The sequence below is a fragment of the Saccostrea echinata genome, unplaced genomic scaffold, assembly GCF_033153115.1.
Source record: "Saccostrea echinata isolate AGI-Se365-2 ecotype Australia unplaced genomic scaffold, CSIRO_AGI_Sech_v1 ptg000054l, whole genome shotgun sequence".
Lineage (NCBI taxonomy): Eukaryota > Metazoa > Mollusca > Bivalvia > Ostreida > Ostreidae > Saccostrea > Saccostrea echinata.
The window spans coordinates 27,252,013-27,269,061 of NW_026889803.1; the positions used below are offsets into that span (position 1 = coordinate 27,252,013).

The 17,049-nt window shown below is 32.6% G+C and overlaps 2 protein-coding genes across 2 annotated transcripts; both read right to left on the reverse strand.

Moving 5' to 3' along the window:
* Positions 1 to 1,762: 1,762 nt before the first annotated feature.
* On the reverse strand, positions 1,763 to 6,277 carry LOC133206080 (uncharacterized). The gene is made up of 6 exons (XM_061342010.1): positions 6,133 to 6,277; positions 5,761 to 5,926; positions 4,328 to 4,499; positions 3,955 to 4,078; positions 2,927 to 3,055; positions 1,763 to 2,126 (listed from the first exon to the last, which is right to left on the reverse strand). The coding sequence occupies exons 1-6, from the start codon at positions 6,159 to 6,161 to the stop codon at positions 1,784 to 1,786; spliced, it is 963 nt and encodes a 320-aa protein (XP_061197994.1). The 5' UTR covers positions 6,162 to 6,277; the 3' UTR covers positions 1,763 to 1,783.
* Positions 6,278 to 11,950: 5,673 nt separating this feature from the next.
* Positions 11,951 to 13,341, reverse strand: LOC133171661 (uncharacterized). The gene is made up of 6 exons (XM_061306450.1): positions 13,028 to 13,341; positions 12,860 to 12,911; positions 12,561 to 12,768; positions 12,387 to 12,455; positions 12,172 to 12,253; positions 11,951 to 12,079 (listed from the first exon to the last, which is right to left on the reverse strand). The coding sequence occupies exons 1-6, from the start codon at positions 13,114 to 13,116 to the stop codon at positions 12,025 to 12,027; spliced, it is 555 nt and encodes a 184-aa protein (XP_061162434.1). The 5' UTR covers positions 13,117 to 13,341; the 3' UTR covers positions 11,951 to 12,024.
* Between the last annotated feature and the right edge of the window lie 3,708 nt (positions 13,342 to 17,049).

Consider the following 17,049-nt stretch of genomic DNA (forward strand, 5'->3'; position numbering starts at 1 on the left):
TTACATAATACCTTTCAGACCGTCTTTTATAATATTCCATAATTAAAATATTTATGTCATATCTGTATATTTATGTAGATCAGAAATTACAGTACATTTAAAATGTTGTTATTTCTTTGAATGTTAAATTGATATAAAAATAGAATAATGCATTACAAGATATATCTCTAATTTTAAAAATTTAATACTTGCATTTTTTCTCAATGTCATAAACCATAATAAAAACATATAAATGCAATTGATTTGAAAGTTTAGAAAAAAAATAATAAAGGCACACAGGTTCAAGTAGAATGTGCAAAATATTAAATTAATTTCAATATAAACAAATATTCAGGTTTTTAAAAACTAATATACTTACAACAATTAATTTTGACATCACAAATAATTGTTTTATCACAGTTAATAGTGCAATATTTAAATTAAAAATCATATCTAGAACAAATGATGGGTTAAAAAGAAACCACACTGCCAAATAAATAAATAAACAGTAACAATGGTTATAAAACATTATGTAAAAAAAAAATTATTGTTGACATAAATACTTCATAAGTCACAGTATTTATGAATTGCACTCTAATTAAGGAATTACTTGAATGAATGAATACCTTTAAATTCTAGGTTTACAAAATAACAATTACCAAAGTGGACCTCCTGGGTTGCATTAATGATTGGTAACTACAATCATGGTGACAGAAAGGGGTTTTATCCATATTGACAAACATTTAATGCTCTTCTAAATGTAGATTTTTTTTTAATTTTGGCATTTAAAGTAAATGAAGATTTCCTGGATTCTACTAATATTATGCAATCTAAAGAATAAAAGTGTTTAAATATTCAACATTTTTATGAATTTGACTTCCATATCTTACCCAGTCAATGTTCAGAATTGCAAAAGGGGGGGGGGAAGTAAGATCTGCCATTTCGTAACAGAAAAAGGGGTTTTTTTTTGGTTTTTTTTAAGTAAAACAAAGTGATTTCCTCCCCCCCACCCCACCCCCCACCCCCCTTCATTAAAACCATCCACTTTTCTGTAAGCTGACAAAAATAAAATACAAATGCATGCTGTTACCAGTGAAAAGAATGGGTCCTTTATCCTATTATGATTAATAACATCGGGGGCAGTTTTAGGGCACAGGCACCTATGGGTAAGACATAATAGGCCATTTTAGGCAATAGATAACAGCATATGTATACACAGGATATTCAACATTTTGTAGGATATTAATTTTTTTTTTGTAATTCGATATTGAAATTATTTCATGAGTGGGACAGAATTTTTTTTTATATTTTCACAAGTGCAAAGCACAAGTGAACAAATTAAAAACACAGGTGAAATAAATTCCATATCCAACAACAAGACATTTTCTTTTTATAACATTTTCTATGGTTTTCCTTTTGCCCCTGTGTTTTTGTAAAGCAAAATCGTAGTCTGTTTTGTCATAGCTGAGCCCTTGTGAGAAGTCAAAGGTAAGTAATTATGAGATTGAAAATTGTAAACAATTTGGAAAAAGTTGGTGTCAGGATGGTTAACATGTATATACTCTTGCTATCTATATGGGGCATTTTCATTATAACATTCTTTGTCAAGGGAATTAAATTTGAGAGCTGTGCTACAATTTTTAAATTTTCACTAGTGAAAAACATCATTTTTGTTATTTTCACTGTAAAAAATATCACTTTTATTCAGGAGATAAATTACAGTATTTTACTGTTTAAATTGTAATAAAAATATAATTACAAGTATATACATATATATAATAGATTGACTTGAACAGTTTTTCATTTAATCATCACCGTCCCTTAAATAGTGATCACAAAGCAGGATAGGACATTCTGTAAATTCTACTTTATAGTCATAGTAAAGAGTCACTTCCTGAGGATCATCTTGAGAATCCCCCTCATAACCCAGTTCCTGGAGGGTGTACTCTGGGACCAACATTGCCTCCCTGCTGCGAGAGTCATCTGAGAAAACGGACAACTTTGTGGATAAAATACCTGTTTCTTTGGTGATTAACTGCAGAATGCTGTAAATTGTTGCATCAGCTTGGACCATCACTTCCAAGTGTGCTGGATGATTTCGGAGTTCTCGATCAAATGTCACAAGTCTTAGTTCTAACCATATATATCTGTAATAGATTTTTGGTCTTAGATTATGCAGATCATGTCACAATATTTGATTATGAGACTTAACACATGAATGCACTTTTTCTAAGAGTAAATAGAAATTTCAGTGCTCTAAGCTATCAAAAGTTTTTAATCTTCTAAAATTAATAATAAATATCAAGAGTCCTTAATCTTCAAATCTTTATCAAAATTAAATTATCAAATAAATAACATTATAATTTACTGAACATTTCATTTTTTTAATCTGCATTAAATTTTGTGATTACTTTATTTTAACCCTGTACCAGTAAGGTATATATACATATATTTAAAGTATAGCATTAAATTTATGGGGTTTTTTTTTTGGCAGTCTTGTGTATTTTCGACAATGTTTTTAAGTTGCTAAAATGAACGATGTATGGTAAAATAAGCTTATAGCAAAGTGCCAGGGATAAACAAAATTGATTTGTTATAAATGCAATTCGATATATCTGATAAGTTTATAATACAAAAGAAAACTACAGAGAATAGAAATCTGAATAGAAATCACTTTGCTGTTAGCTTAAATTTATTTTCTCTAATTTGTTTCAGCACAACTATTGAAACAACGCTTTATATAAACATGCTGGTAAAAAAGATTTTATGTATTTTGGTTATAGAACACCAATGACACTAAATGACCAGTTTTAAATTCTATTGTTTCAAAATCTGTTTCTGTAAACTGTGCTCTACCCTTGCTTTAACATATTGTTTTCCTGCTCTGGGGTTGTCAACATTACCATCTTCCTTTTTACATAAGATCTAAGCATTCTCAATCACATACTTGGGATTTTTATTCCTGTAGGGTTTATCTATTCCCATTTTGCAGTCTTGACATTTCTCACTCTTTTTTGGCAGCACTATTAGAATCTTCTCTGCTTCCTCTGCCTCTCTGTCTATCTCTTCTAATTCTCTGTCAAGAAACATATGTTCTCTGCATAAAATGGTTATATAACTATTTAAAAGGATTCTTAAAAATGAATGTATCCATGAAAAATCAAATCATTTGTTTGAGCATAGGGGATATGTGTATAATGCTTCCCTGTAGGTAATTTACCTATTTAAAACATGAACTTTTTCCCCTTAGTTTTTAAGTTGATTCAAGAAACTTGAAAGGTACAGAGTACCACAGTTATGTATACTTCTAATGTTAAAGCATTCTTTAGAAAAGTGAAATTTCATTGTTTAATATTGACAGATGACTAGATGAGCAAGAAAGGTAATGTACTGTTGCCTAGTGATACAATACAGATTTACTTCAATCCTCGTACATGTACATCACTAGAATAATGTACTTAAAACAGCTATCATCACACTAAGATGGGTGTCTTTTGGTTCAAGGGAAGCTATAGTAATTAAGAGTGTTATAAACTATTCATCAAAGTAAGGTCAATAAAAAGATTAATATTGGAAATTCTTATTTTATGTGAGTACTTAATATTGCAAACTGGCCATTAAACGTCAAATCGCGAGAACAATAATTAGCGAGAGAACTGTTGATCTAGTGGTCTTAAGTGGATTTCAGTACATGTACCATAAAAATATAAGCAAGTATTTTTAATTTGCGAGAGGTGCTTCTCTCAAAATTATGTGATAATTCCTCACATATACAGTTGAACTTTGGTATCTCAAACAAGGATATCTCTAACACCATAAAATATGTTGAAGTGATTGGGAAGTTCTAACCTGGTATTTCTTAAGTATTTTACCCTCCATATCTCGAACCCTCAGATATCTTGATTTTTTTTTCTTGGTTCCATGGAGTTGGAGATAACGAGGTTTGACTGTATTTTAGGAATCAACAGTACTCACTTGGCATATTGCAGTCCTTTGGAAATTTCTGTGTAGTCAATATCGCCACTGTTGTCTTTGTCCAATAGCTTTGCTAGAAGATGCACTTGAGTGTCATTTAGAGTTAATCCTGCATCAAACATACCTATTAAAAAACAAGCACTGGAATTTCTTATTCCTTTACAAAATAGACAAAGTGCATGGTTAAAGGTTTAAGATCTGATAATACATCTTCATAAGGAAAATTTTTGGAACAGTGAAAGCTTTATTACAAAATATATTTTATTCATATCTTTGATATACTGGTATTTATCACTGAGTATTTAGCAGGATTAAAAAGTAAAAATAGAATGAACAAGAAATCAATATTTTTAGTATTATTTTAATTACATACCTGATTTAAAATCATCATATGAAATGAAACCATCTCCTTCCTCATCAAACTCTTTAAACATTTCAACTATCTGATCAGAATGCCTAACTAACCATCTGTCCATCTCTTGAATGAAATCATGATAAAATTCCCTCTGATTCTTCAGCTTGTCACATGCTTTCTCAAGTTTTTCCTACAATGATAAGAAAAATTATGGCATTTTTTTTAATTGTACATAAGACTTTTAAAATATTAGGTGGACAGAGCAAATAGAAAAGTGAATGAACGTGCCCCATGTGGAATAATGGAGGGTTATGTCCCATTTTTCCAGACATAATAGAAAGAGGGAGAAAATGGGGATACAAATCAAATAAAAGTGCAAAATTTAAAAACTAAATTATTTTTTTTGGAAAGATTACCGGTAAGTAATGTGTGTTAGTGCGTCACGAAAATATGTTTGCACATCTTTAAAAAAAAAAATAATAATAATAATTCAGTGCTTATATTTACATTATTTAACTCCCTGCCTTGTCTGCAAAAGTGATTTATATATCAAAATCCCTGCATTATCCTTCAGGTAGGTTATGGTTGAGCTATTGCAACATCTACTGCATACAAATAATGGAAGAGTCATTGCAACAGCTACTACAGTAAATTTTGATTTTCACTAGAGGAAAATATTTTTTGGACATTGAGAAAATTATAGTGTGTAAAGGTGTAAGCATTGAGCTTATCTATCACATTTTCAGCATAGGGTGCCTTGCATTTACCCCCAGGAAAAATGTTCAAAGACAATGAAGTACTGATGAGCATAAATCACTGTTGTTTACTTAAGTGGGCAAAATACCTGCACATGAAGTGTTCTCTCTATTCATCTTGGCCTATTAAAGTGTTATGATTGCTTGATTTGATTGCAAATTAAGTAATAAACTGTACATTTCAATTTTTTTTATTCTTGATCAAAGGGCAGATCACTCTATCTGCATAAAAATACCACAAAATCAGAACTCTCTAGGGTGCAGTGTATAGAGGGTTCTTAATATGACTTGCATGGCATTTGACATTTGTGGATCAAAAAATTCATTACTTAACTCCCCATAAATGTTATGGTTGTTTTGAATGCTGAAGCATTCCACACACTTTTGAAGCAAATTACATGTGAAATGTAAATATAACTAAATACGTGTACATGTATAGCAAATGCAATGGTAGATCTTGATACCTGTGCCACAAGAGTCAACATGAATGATTAAACAACAGATGATTTATTCTTTTAATGTGGTTGTTTTTTTTCTAAAATATTTTACACCATTTCATATTAGTTCAGATAAGTTTGGGGGCACAATGGTTTTGTACTGTTATTGACAGAATGCATAACTATAAAATTGGATTATCATTATAATTAAGTTAAAAAATAATAACCATTCCTGACTAATTGTTTCAATTTTACATACCAAAACTTTCTCTGACTTTGATAATTTTGCCTTCTTCTTTCTTCCTTTCTTTTTCTTGCCCTCTTTTCCGAGGTCGGTTGTACCGTCTGCTATCAGGGTTCCGGGATCCCCGTCATCCCCGAGAGCTGCGTCCTGTTTGTCATCTTTGCGTTTGGATGACTTTGGTCTACAAAAATTTAAAATATTCATGCAATATCAATCTCTATTTTGGGAACATATATAAAAGCTCAATAGATTTTCTTGATTGAAAATAACTGAGGAAATTCGACCAATCTGAGAGTACAAATATTTGATTTGTTTTAAAATTATAAACGGAATTAATCGTCAAAATTTGTGTAAATGATAAAGAATAAATAGAGCAATTATATTTACTTTTTCTTTCCTTTCTTTTTCAGTGGCATTTCATGTGTTCACGCCAATCTTCCCTAAAAATTAAAATTCTGTATCTAATGTACACAGAGATGTCAAGGTCGTTCACTACATAATACGTAGAAGCACAACGGTGGCAGACACTATTCCGGGAAAATGTTGAACGTTAAAAGATGCTTTTTTTCTAAAGAGGGTGTTGCAAAAACTCGTGATTATTCCCTAAATCGAAAAGGACATTTAATACCCACGACGCATGAAGAGTTATCTCTAAATATAGATAATGCTACTTTGATGACTTTATTTATACAGCGGGTATGTCCAGCTTGTTTATACAACAAAACATTTCTACATTGTGCTGTATATACTGTTGTATCTGAAAAAAATTAAGACCGTTTTCTGTTACTTAAATTTGTTCTTTTAAACTGCTACAGTTTTAGGGAAAATAACAAAGGAACTGCAACATCCTCTTTTTTCTCATTATTCAAATATGTGACAAACGACTGCAAGAGCTCAATAGCTCATCAAAATGGTATCCATTTAATAAAAAATCACAGGGACGGGGTGCCCCTTTCAGACCTACGTACAAACCTCACGTTTTTTTTTTGTTTTTTTTTTTTTGTTTTTTGTTTTTTTTTTTTTTACACAGCCCTGTGCAGAAACCTATATCTACTAAGTATATATAATTATTATAGTTCCTTTGTTTGAGCACATTTTTAGGCCACATTATAAAGTCCAAAATCTATAGTTAATGCCATTTATTTATTTATTTTTAATTTAAATTTAATTTTAATTTAGTTTTTTATCTTATTTATTTGATATTTGAATATGAATAATAATTCAGTTACATGTCATTTTATATATAAGTAACTTTATATATATTTTATATATAACTAAGAACATTCAAAAAAGTTTAATTGTACATGTATCGTGGTACACGTACATAGAAGTATACGCCATTTTAAAAACTGCTTTTATCAGCCTATGGAAGTTTTCATTATTATTATATGAAAAATGATTTTAAGGAAATACAAAACACTAAATACAACTTCTTGAAATCGAGTTTCTGTGGGTTTGGCGGCAACGTGCATTTCGCCCGCGGACCAGAGAACCAATAGACTGATTTCCGATAATTGCGGTACTGCTTTTTAGGTGGGCAAATTGATGAAATGCGATGTAACAGTGATTGATTAATACATATATCATTTACTTATCTGTATACTGAAAACTTCGCCAGACTACATGGGCTAATTGATTCCCCGTGACAGATAGACCGGAGACACAATTTGGTTTGTGGGTTCAGCAAAAAACACCATGCATGTCTGGGAACCCATTCATACATGTATGATAAACACAGCTTTGATTCATAGGTATATACATGTTCCTTCTTGCCCGGGAGAAACGTATGAACATAATTAAAACCAGCATTTACTGTTATATAATATTGATCAACTAATATCATGGAAGTTATATACTGTTATGTAATATTGATCAAGTAAATATCATGGAAGGTTTTAATAACTTTCCTACATAAGTCCATTTACCTTGAAAAGTTACAAAAGATTACAAAAGGTGACGGACGCTCGTTGAACACTGCAGATAAACCTTGAATGTAAACAGTGACCAACACGCGGATAACGGTAAATGGACAGTTAAAAACGTACCACCGTCAAAGTTCGTCAATAGTTCACTATGTTTTCTCCTGTCCTGGAAAAGTCTTGATAATGCAGATGTGTATACCTGTGCAAAACGCCGACAGCTTGGTCAGTTTACGTATAACATATAGCAATGAAACTACTGAAATCTGGATTTACATGTTGTTGGTATATGGTTTGTCCAGTTCTATCTTTTGCTAACGATTTCCTTTTACGATTTGCCGCTTACAAGCAAGTGAACGCTCTAGCCGTGCATTTGAGGACAATGTCGGAGACCAGTGTAGTAATCCCCCTCTCCCTGTCTTCTGTCACCGTGGAAAGTGCAGTTCAAATGATAGGAAATGCCATTGCATATTGCATGTGGGTGGTTCTTAAACCGTATGCAAAACTTGTAAGTTTCATTTCCAGAGGAATCTTTACTTTAGTCCAGCGTATAACAGGAGTAGATGCCAGAAAGCTGTCTTGTGGTGATAAGCCTTGTTATATGATGGATTATATATTTAAATCTACTGTTACCACAGCTTCCTATATATTGAATGGATTAATGATGCTCATCACTTTTCTCATTGTGTTGACCATGATGTTCACGCTATTACTTACCCCATTTGTACCTCTGGTGTTAATCGTTTCGGTTGTCATCACTCTTCTCATTGCTCTATCCCTCATCACCGTCATCTCGCAGATGACCAAGACACTTTCTAGTGCCTTCACCACAATTAAAAAGACAATCGGGATCATTTTGCTGATTTCAACGGGTGGTGTTTCCATGGTCCTCGCTTGCATCACTTCATGCGCTGTGGTTCTGTGTTGGATATTCATAATATCTTCCATGCAGATTATCTGTTTTACAGTTTCTGCCTTTATGATTGCTTCACTTTTTATCACAATTCTTATACTGACAATTATCGGAAAGGCCATTGAAACCGATGTTCAAGAAAAACCAAACGACAATACTAAGCTATCTCTTACTTTTTCCAAAAAATGAGTAGACCCCGATGCCATTTAATACCTTGCTTTGGCATACACGCGTGACTTTCAATGCAAAGTTCAGCATTGCATACTAGTACTTTTTGGTTTGTAGAGTATTGTAGACAAATGCAATGTATATTGAATTTTTTTCGCATATGTGAGAAAAGTTTATATAATATATATGTGTCTGCATCTTGACACAAGGAGAGTTTTTGCATAGAATGGCTCAGAGGAAACATCACGATATAAGATGACCATGTTTATGTTCGAATAGGCCCTAAAAAATTGAAAGGGAAGACGTTGTGAAGAAAGTTCGGGAAAACTGTGTTAATTCTTAAATGAACTACATTATGTGAGGAGACTTTGTGATAAGTGATTAAGTGTAAAAGAAAGTCCTCCGCATGACGAACATTGCCTACATGTAATTTCCGCTACATTTATTTATCCGATAAACAGATATATATTTTCAGGAGAAAAAAAATTAAAAATAAATGAAGTTAATTGCTCTGCTCTTTAAGTTAATGTGAAGTTGTTTTTTTTGTGTGTGTGTGTTTGCTCTATGTAGCCCCCAACCCCTTTTAGTTTCTGATTTTGTTTATATTCAAGTTTTACACATGTTTTGACCCTTCTAGTTGAAGATTTCATCAGTGCAGAGTGCTCTCTCTGTCTGTTTGTCTGTCTGTCTGTCTGTCTCTCTATAATGTATGAATCCGTATTGACGGTATGTTTTTCATAGCTGACTTTTTTGATATTAAAGTTATTAAAGTTCAAATAAAACCTGCCATTTTTTATGTTTTTTTGCCGTTATTAAAACATTGTTTAGAAACAGTTGTTTTCTTGAATAACACTATAATAAACCATTTTCAATGATGATGAGAGTCATGTCCGAGATTAAGTGAAGATACTGAATCTGCCCATAGGCTTCTTGTTTTATGGGAGAAACAGAAATGCCTCCAATAAAGCCACGGAAGTAAAGGAAAAGTAATATTACATGTATATAAATACTGCATGTATTTGAATGTAATATTAAAAATTTTCACCCCTCGAAAATTAAACCATTGTCAACCTCGGCTGCGCCTCGGATGACAATGGTTTTCTTGGGGTGAAAATTTTCAATGTTACACTCAACTCCATGCAATATTTATATAATATTATACTGAATGTTTTATACACATACATATAAGAGTGAACCTTGCGCGCATAAATTCTGCGCAGTCACTATTTTTTGAAATATCGCCCGTCGTCAAGCAGTGTTGACTGTTGCTATGCTGGAGGGCGTGGCTCCATCATTCAGCGGGTAATAGTGTTTTTTAACAAATGTTTCTCGACGAATTCAGATTCAACTGATTTACATGAAAGTATAATATTATATCATGCAGACCTTGTAATATAACTGGAATGTCTACCCAAGATTAATATATTCCTAGACTCGTAACAAATATCGTCTCATTTTTGCGTCTTGTTTTGACAATGCGTCTAATGCAAATGATGCTAAGTCCTGAAAATCTCTCTCTCTCTCTCTCTCATTTGGGAGGCTGCGAGTCAGTGGCGGATCCAGAGGGGGGTTGCACCCCCCTTTTGGGTTTACTAGAGAGAGTTAGAAAAAAAAGAGTCCAGAATATTTGTTGTCATTTACTATAGAAAATATTCAGTGAAAAGGCAATGTAGTAATGTATGAAGAAAATTCAATTGTGAAAAAATGGAACCCCCCCCCCCCCAGAAATAGGACTTTCGGGTTCGAAGATTTTTTTCCTCTTTTTTTGTCAAAAACTTGTTGGCAATCCAAATCTTTTTACTTGGCTGATCCCCCACTTTCAAAAACGATACAACGTCCCTGTAGTATTCCTGTTAAACTGCAAACGTACGTTATATCAACTCTCATTTCCTCTCCTCCCCCCCCCCCCCTTAGAAAAAAAATTCTAGATCCGCGCCTGCGAGTTGTCCATGTCTGAGTCCGCGCCTGCATATATAAAGTTTTCCTCACGTCTTAATCTCTAACTATCGCAAATCTTCTTTTATTTACTAATTCACTCACCAGAAGGCGCACTTTACAAGTTTCACTTATGCTTCTTTTATTGTCTAAATTACATAAATTAAAAAAACAATTACCTTCTTTTAACAGTTTAATACTTTCAAACAAACCTACTTTTCTTAAAATATACATCGTTTATACTGTGTTTCTTTTCTTTCAGTATATATTATCTATTTGTTACAAATTCAATATAGATTTTCACCAGATTAGACCCCTATTTTATTAATATTATGTAAGTAAACAACAGAACGAATATTTGTATTCTTAAGAATTTTAAAAATTAATTCACATATCATCTAGTGAAGCTAAGTACCGACCATTTATTTCAAATCGCTGATGTGTAACCATAAGTTCAGTGGAAAATTAAATGAAAAATACTAGTACCTGTCAGGCCCGTAGAACGCGGGGGGGGGGGGGGGTACAAATACAAGATTTTAAATGTTCACATTCACTTTAATTACTGTTTTGTTACTTAGTTATTCTTGCTGCTATTTGTGATAATTTTTATGAAAGCCTTCTGATCCTTTATTTGTTTAGCAAAATATCTAACATTCCACGAAACCATTTTGATAAATGGAATTATCAATTGGCGTTAAACAGAGTTAATCCCATAAGGTAATTTTCACACCTTGACCACGACAAGGATTTATGGTGATTTTTATAACAATGCTGTTTATCTGACATGTTGATTTAATTGTCCATCTATAGAATGTCACCCTTTTATCTTATCTCTGTGTGACACTTAATTTCATCTTTGTGTTTGATTGGTTTTACTCAAACTTGTTATTTGTTAGTCAGTTGGTGACAGACCGTCGTGCCGTCAAGACCAAACTGTAGTTGGAAAGAAATACCTAATAAATCTAGAAAATATCCAAAGTTGTTTTGAACATCTTTATTCCTTTCTATATATATATAGTAAAACGGTTTCCTCTTATCAAACGCATTTGAAGCACTGGGATAAGAAGCGCCATAGGCCGAGTTGGAAATACGTTTAATTACTCATCACGACAATATTATTTATGACTTTTTGCTTGATTATGTCGTTGAATATATTTTCTGTGCAACAAGTCCGCGTAATTTTTAAACGGCCCTCGTATGTAATGAATTCCATGTTCAGTAATCTCTATAGTTCACTTCACATGTTCGGCAGAATAAAGAAACATTCAAATGAAGTTTCATGCAACAATACTTTATTAAACATATTTGTTTGATTAGGAAAAAATAATGCAATGCTCAGTAGCTTCATCTTTTTCTTCTGCTCTGAACCTTGGGTGTGACGTGGCTTAAGTAGTCCAGTCTGAAAACAGATCGTAAAATATAAACAATTTTGTATTTTTTAATGCCCAGTAACACATAAAATCAAAATACTTGAGAGTAAAATAATGGTACCTGATGCTGAACATCTCTGTGTGAAAATTCAACCATCCGGCCAAGTTTTTCTGCTCTTCGACTAAGTCGTCCAATTTCATTGCTAGATTGAAATACAAGTAACTTTAGTAAAATGATGACTGATTTAAGGTAAATCTCCACCCATAACTTTTAAGCTCATGAAACGTTAAATTCAATTTGCATTTTCATTCAGATTTGGCGAAAGTTATACTAACCTAATGCCTTCTCTGTCTCGTCTGCATCGTTCAGCAAAGCATTCAAAACCAGCCTCATCTGCACATTCTCTGAAAATATCAGTAAACAAATTATTAATAAGCAATTCGTCCACTTGTGGTGAGGATATAAGTAGCAAAGATAAAACACGAAGTAAATTTTATAACAACATTAACCTTCTGCTAGACCTGCCATTTTGCTTTTCAGGTCTTTCATTGCAGTGTTGAACTGTTGAACAAACTGAACAGAACCAACAACAGAAGTAACTAAGAGCAGAAAGGCCAGAAAGAAGAGCAGATCTGTTGCCGAGAAGAAAGACAGAGCAGCAGCAGAAGTGGTTGTGGCAAAGCTGTTGACTCTCTCACCGAGCGACAGCAGCTCATGCTAAGAGAAGGGAAAGGAAGAGTTATAAAGTACCAGAAATGTGAGAGACTTATTGTCAGTACACAAAACAAATAAACATTCAATAACCTACCCCTAGGGTGGTACTCATCTCCATACTTAAGTGCCACACATCACAACCCAACCTGCAAAAAAACGCAAAATGTGTTGCTATGGACGCTCTTCTTGCAATGTTGAAATAATTTGACGTTATTTACTACATTTATTTATAAAATTAACAAATAAACTTTCATTTACTTACTCATACATGTCTATATGCATTGCACGTCCTGTTGATGACAGAAATGTGCCAAGAAGGGTGGAAGATTGAATAAGCATAGAGGTTCTCATTTTTGCGTCTTGCTTTGACAATGCGCCGAATGCAAATGATGCCAAGTCCTGGAAATCTCGTGCTTATATACTTTCCAGGGAATATGCATGCCGTTGATTGGCTGTATTTTGCTCGTGCTGATTGGTTTCCAAGAAGTGGGTTGTCCAATGAGCGAAGAGCGCCAAAACGTTGTACTCACGTCAAAAAAACAAGATGGGGTTCGGTTTTGTGCTTCATGATCTACAATGTTTTATCAATTATGCGAAGTTCTCACTATAGCATCATGTATGAATGCGTTTGTTGGAACCATCTATAGATCTTCTCTAAGAATATAGAGGGAAACTATTCAAACATCATGTCTTTGTCTATAGAATTTCATAAAACTATGTCTGAAGTCGCTCAAAAGATCTCCCCGTTATGTTTAAGAATTTTTCATGTGTAAGCCTTACAAATTTCTACCTAACTTTTGACATAAATTTATCAAATACAACTAAGAGAATCCTTTTTTACAAACGTTTTAGACATTCCGTTAATAATTGCTTTGAAAAATTCCATATTGCTGTTCCATGGAAAAAACACGGAATATGTCGAATTTGATGTTAAATTTCACTAAGCAAAAGATCACTTTTTTGAAAATCATTCCTAAACTAAAAACTTTGTATTAACACGTGGAGTTAAAATTTGTACATCTAAACACGACATTGAAAGTATTTATGTAAAAATCCGTGTTAATTTTTTTTTTCGTTTTCTTTGTTTACAATGACGTTACTAAGACGCCATGACAACGATATTCTTCCGGTAAATTGTCTCGTGTTGTTTTGACAAGGATATTGTAGCAAGATGAACTTTTTGAAAAGATCCTGAATCATTATTTAAAATTAACAAGAGCTCTATAAAAAGAGCTCCATAAAACAAAATCGTTCTTCATTTTCGGCGGCTAGAAAATCACACATTTCCTGTGATTCCAATGCAGATATTGCTTTAAATCGGTCTCAATAAATTAACATCACAGGGACATGAGACAATCTTAGCAAAATCGGGTATATAGTATAATAGGCGATTATTAGGGGATTCCCCTATTATACTATATACCCGATTTTGCTAAGATTGTCTCAGGTCCCTATGATTAACATTTTGCATTGGATACAAATTCGAGCCTATAGGCCTATCAATTTTGTCAAATATTGCCACGGCATGCAAACATTCATTGAGGCTGGTAAAATCCTATGAATTTGGACCTTAGTGAAATTCAAACTAATAAAAAGTTAAACTATTTTTCTACTCCTACCTTTCCCTTACAACAGTGCGTACATTAATCCAAGTGGTATTAATAAAATTCCAAACAAACGACATTGGTCAATGTGTTAAAGCCGCCATTACGACATCATAAAGTAGTGCATTTGGCGGAATAATTTAAATGTAGCTAAGTTGGTGTCTGATTCTATTTTTTATTCGAAGTAAGAATATTAATTATAAGTAAGTTGATACTCAAATAGGACTAACTATGTCATACACAAGACCACAGCAGACCTATTGTTTTGATGATTATATTTGGTACTATTTGCACGAGTCCATAATCTCAGTAACGACAACTCAGGATCTAGGTGAAAAAAAAAATAACTAAGGCCATCTTTAAAAAATTATTTATTTTCCCTCTACCGCGACTGGCTAAAAATGGCTCGACTCAAAACTTGTTAACCTCCAGGAAACGATATATTTTTTAAAAAATTATTTCAATACATTTTGAAAATTCGGCATTGATATTGAAATTTTCAGGGAAATATTTTCCCACTTAGGCTACCTACTGACCCATTTTTTTTATACCCTAGATCGGGAGAGGGCAAACAGACATTATTTTAAAGATGGCCTAATATGGTTTATGTAGTTTGCTTCGAGAAATAAATGATGTAACCGTCAAAACTGAAATAAAGAATATATTTATTAGCATCCGTTTCATGGGGGAACTGTCCCCGAACTGAACCATCAATATTTCTTTAGGACCATATCCAGCAAATATTTATGCTTTAAATTGTGCCTGTTTGGATTCAAATTTTACTAATGATATATTGAATGTCTATATATATGATCAACGCCACACCCAAATCATTCATTAATTAGTAATTGTCTTATTAAAACACATTGATAATTCTTGAAAATATTAGAAAGATAGAATTTCAATCACATCGCAAAATGCTATGATCCATTCGTATATGATTTGAAATACAATATTATTTTGGTTAGTAACATCCATTTTACTTTTTGCTGAGTAGACGATATAAATACATGTATATCGGTAAAATACATTCAGCCTCAACTATACGCACAGTAAGTTTTCCTTGGAAGTAGAATATTTGTGTTAAAACAATTTTACCGTGTATTTAATTTTCTAAAGAAATGCAAAATGACGGATTTTTTTTGGGGGGGGGGCAAGAAATTAAATTAAATATTTGGTAAAACCCAGACTATTCATTCTGAACTTCTGGCCCCAGGATCATGAAACAGACTTAAACTTAAGTCAAATTTTCAATCGCCTGTAAAATGTTTATTAATTATTGAATTAATTTCTAAATTTGCAGATAACACCACCTTTCGAAAGCAATTTTGAAAAATATTTAATTTTTTTTCTACTTGACTTATAGAAAAATTTAGTACAACATAAAGATTTTGACTTAAGCTTAAGATGTTTCATGATCCCGGGGCCTGGTTTTATCCTATACTCTAACCGAAAGTTGATGTATCCTGTCTTAACAAGAATAGATATGGGTTACCCCATAACCAAGATATTCGACTTTTAATTTATTCGAATTTTCATTGTGCTCAGATGATTTCTAATAAAAAACAAGTATTTACTGACAAAACGTCAGAGATACTCAAGCTGTAGAAAGCCAACTATAAAAGTGCCATAAATATCCTAAAATGACATATATCATATTTAGGCTACTGAGTTTCAACATCTTTTGTTGAATAAAATATGCATGTACTAGGAAACAAACTGCATATACACATATATATATTGTTACATGCATGTAGTGACTTTATCACAAAGTTGCACATGCCTAAAAAATAGTTTTAATTTAACATAGAACATAGACTAAATATAATTAATCGTATAATTTTAAAAATGTATTTAACACCTCACTCATTTTCAGGAATATTTAATCCAAATAGCATGTTACAGGCCTATAGCAACGTTTTCAAAGTGAAGGGGGGGGGGCTCCAAAAAAAATCCCGCGTACTATGGGTCTGTGCTACATGTGTACCATCTAACTTTCCAATGATAGAATCTTCTATAAAAAAAAAAAAAAAAAAAAAAAAAAAAAAAAAAAAAAAAAAATTAAAAACAAATCCAAGCCGTTATGGATTATCAAAGATAGCCCAATTTTTTTAAATAGCAAATTTAAACTATAGATCGATGAAGGATAGATTTTAATTTAATTTTTAATTTTGTGCTATCAAAGTACTATCACTCAAAGTATAGGCAGATGTTTAAGATGGGTCAACCTGTCACCTTTTAGAGTAATCAATGAACTCGTCCAGAAATGCATTGACGGCCGTTGTTAAACGCAAAGGAAATCGCGAGATCGGTTGCGGCTGTGGAGCAATACTGAATATAGTCCTTCGTCATAGAATTGAATCCGACATTTAACACTTAATATATATTTTGAATATACAGACCTTTTGAAAACTTCATTTTTGTTTCTAGAAATGTTTTTCTTTTCAAAAATTGTACATTTTTGTGTTTTTAAAACTGAGTAGATCGATGACCTAGCATCGTTTTAGATAAATCAGCCCCTCTAGCCAAGTCTAGGGCTTGAGTAAAAAACCTGCACTTGTTATGAAAGTGGTGTATAGTTCTAAACTTCTTCATGTCCGTAGCAAATACTGTTACCCAGTCTACATGATCTAAGCGTCACTAGGGAACGGTGCTACGAAAGCCTATTAGGATCAAACTA

Bases quoted from the DNA above. Each gene is read 5' to 3' on its own strand.
- LOC133206080 (XM_061342010.1), bottom strand. From the start codon at position 6,161: ATGCCACTGAAAAAGAAAGGAAAGAAAAA. The intron at 4,500-5,760 runs GTATGTAAAATT...TTATCATTGTAG, and splicing joins CAAAGTCAGAGAAAGTTTTG to GAAAAACTTGAGAAAGCATG. The intron at 3,056-3,954 runs GTGAGTACTGTT...GTTTCTTGACAG, and splicing joins AAAGGACTGCAATATGCCAA to AGAATTAGAAGAGATAGACA.
- LOC133171661 (XM_061306450.1), bottom strand. From the start codon at position 13,116: ATGAGAACCTCTATGCTTATTCAATCTTCCACCCTTCTTGGCACATTT. The intron at 12,769-12,859 runs GTAGGTTATTGA...CCCTTCTCTTAG, and splicing joins AGATGAGTACCACCCTAGGG to CATGAGCTGCTGTCGCTCGG. The intron at 12,254-12,386 runs GTTAGTATAACT...ATTTCAATCTAG, and splicing joins CGAGACAGAGAAGGCATTAG to CAATGAAATTGGACGACTTA.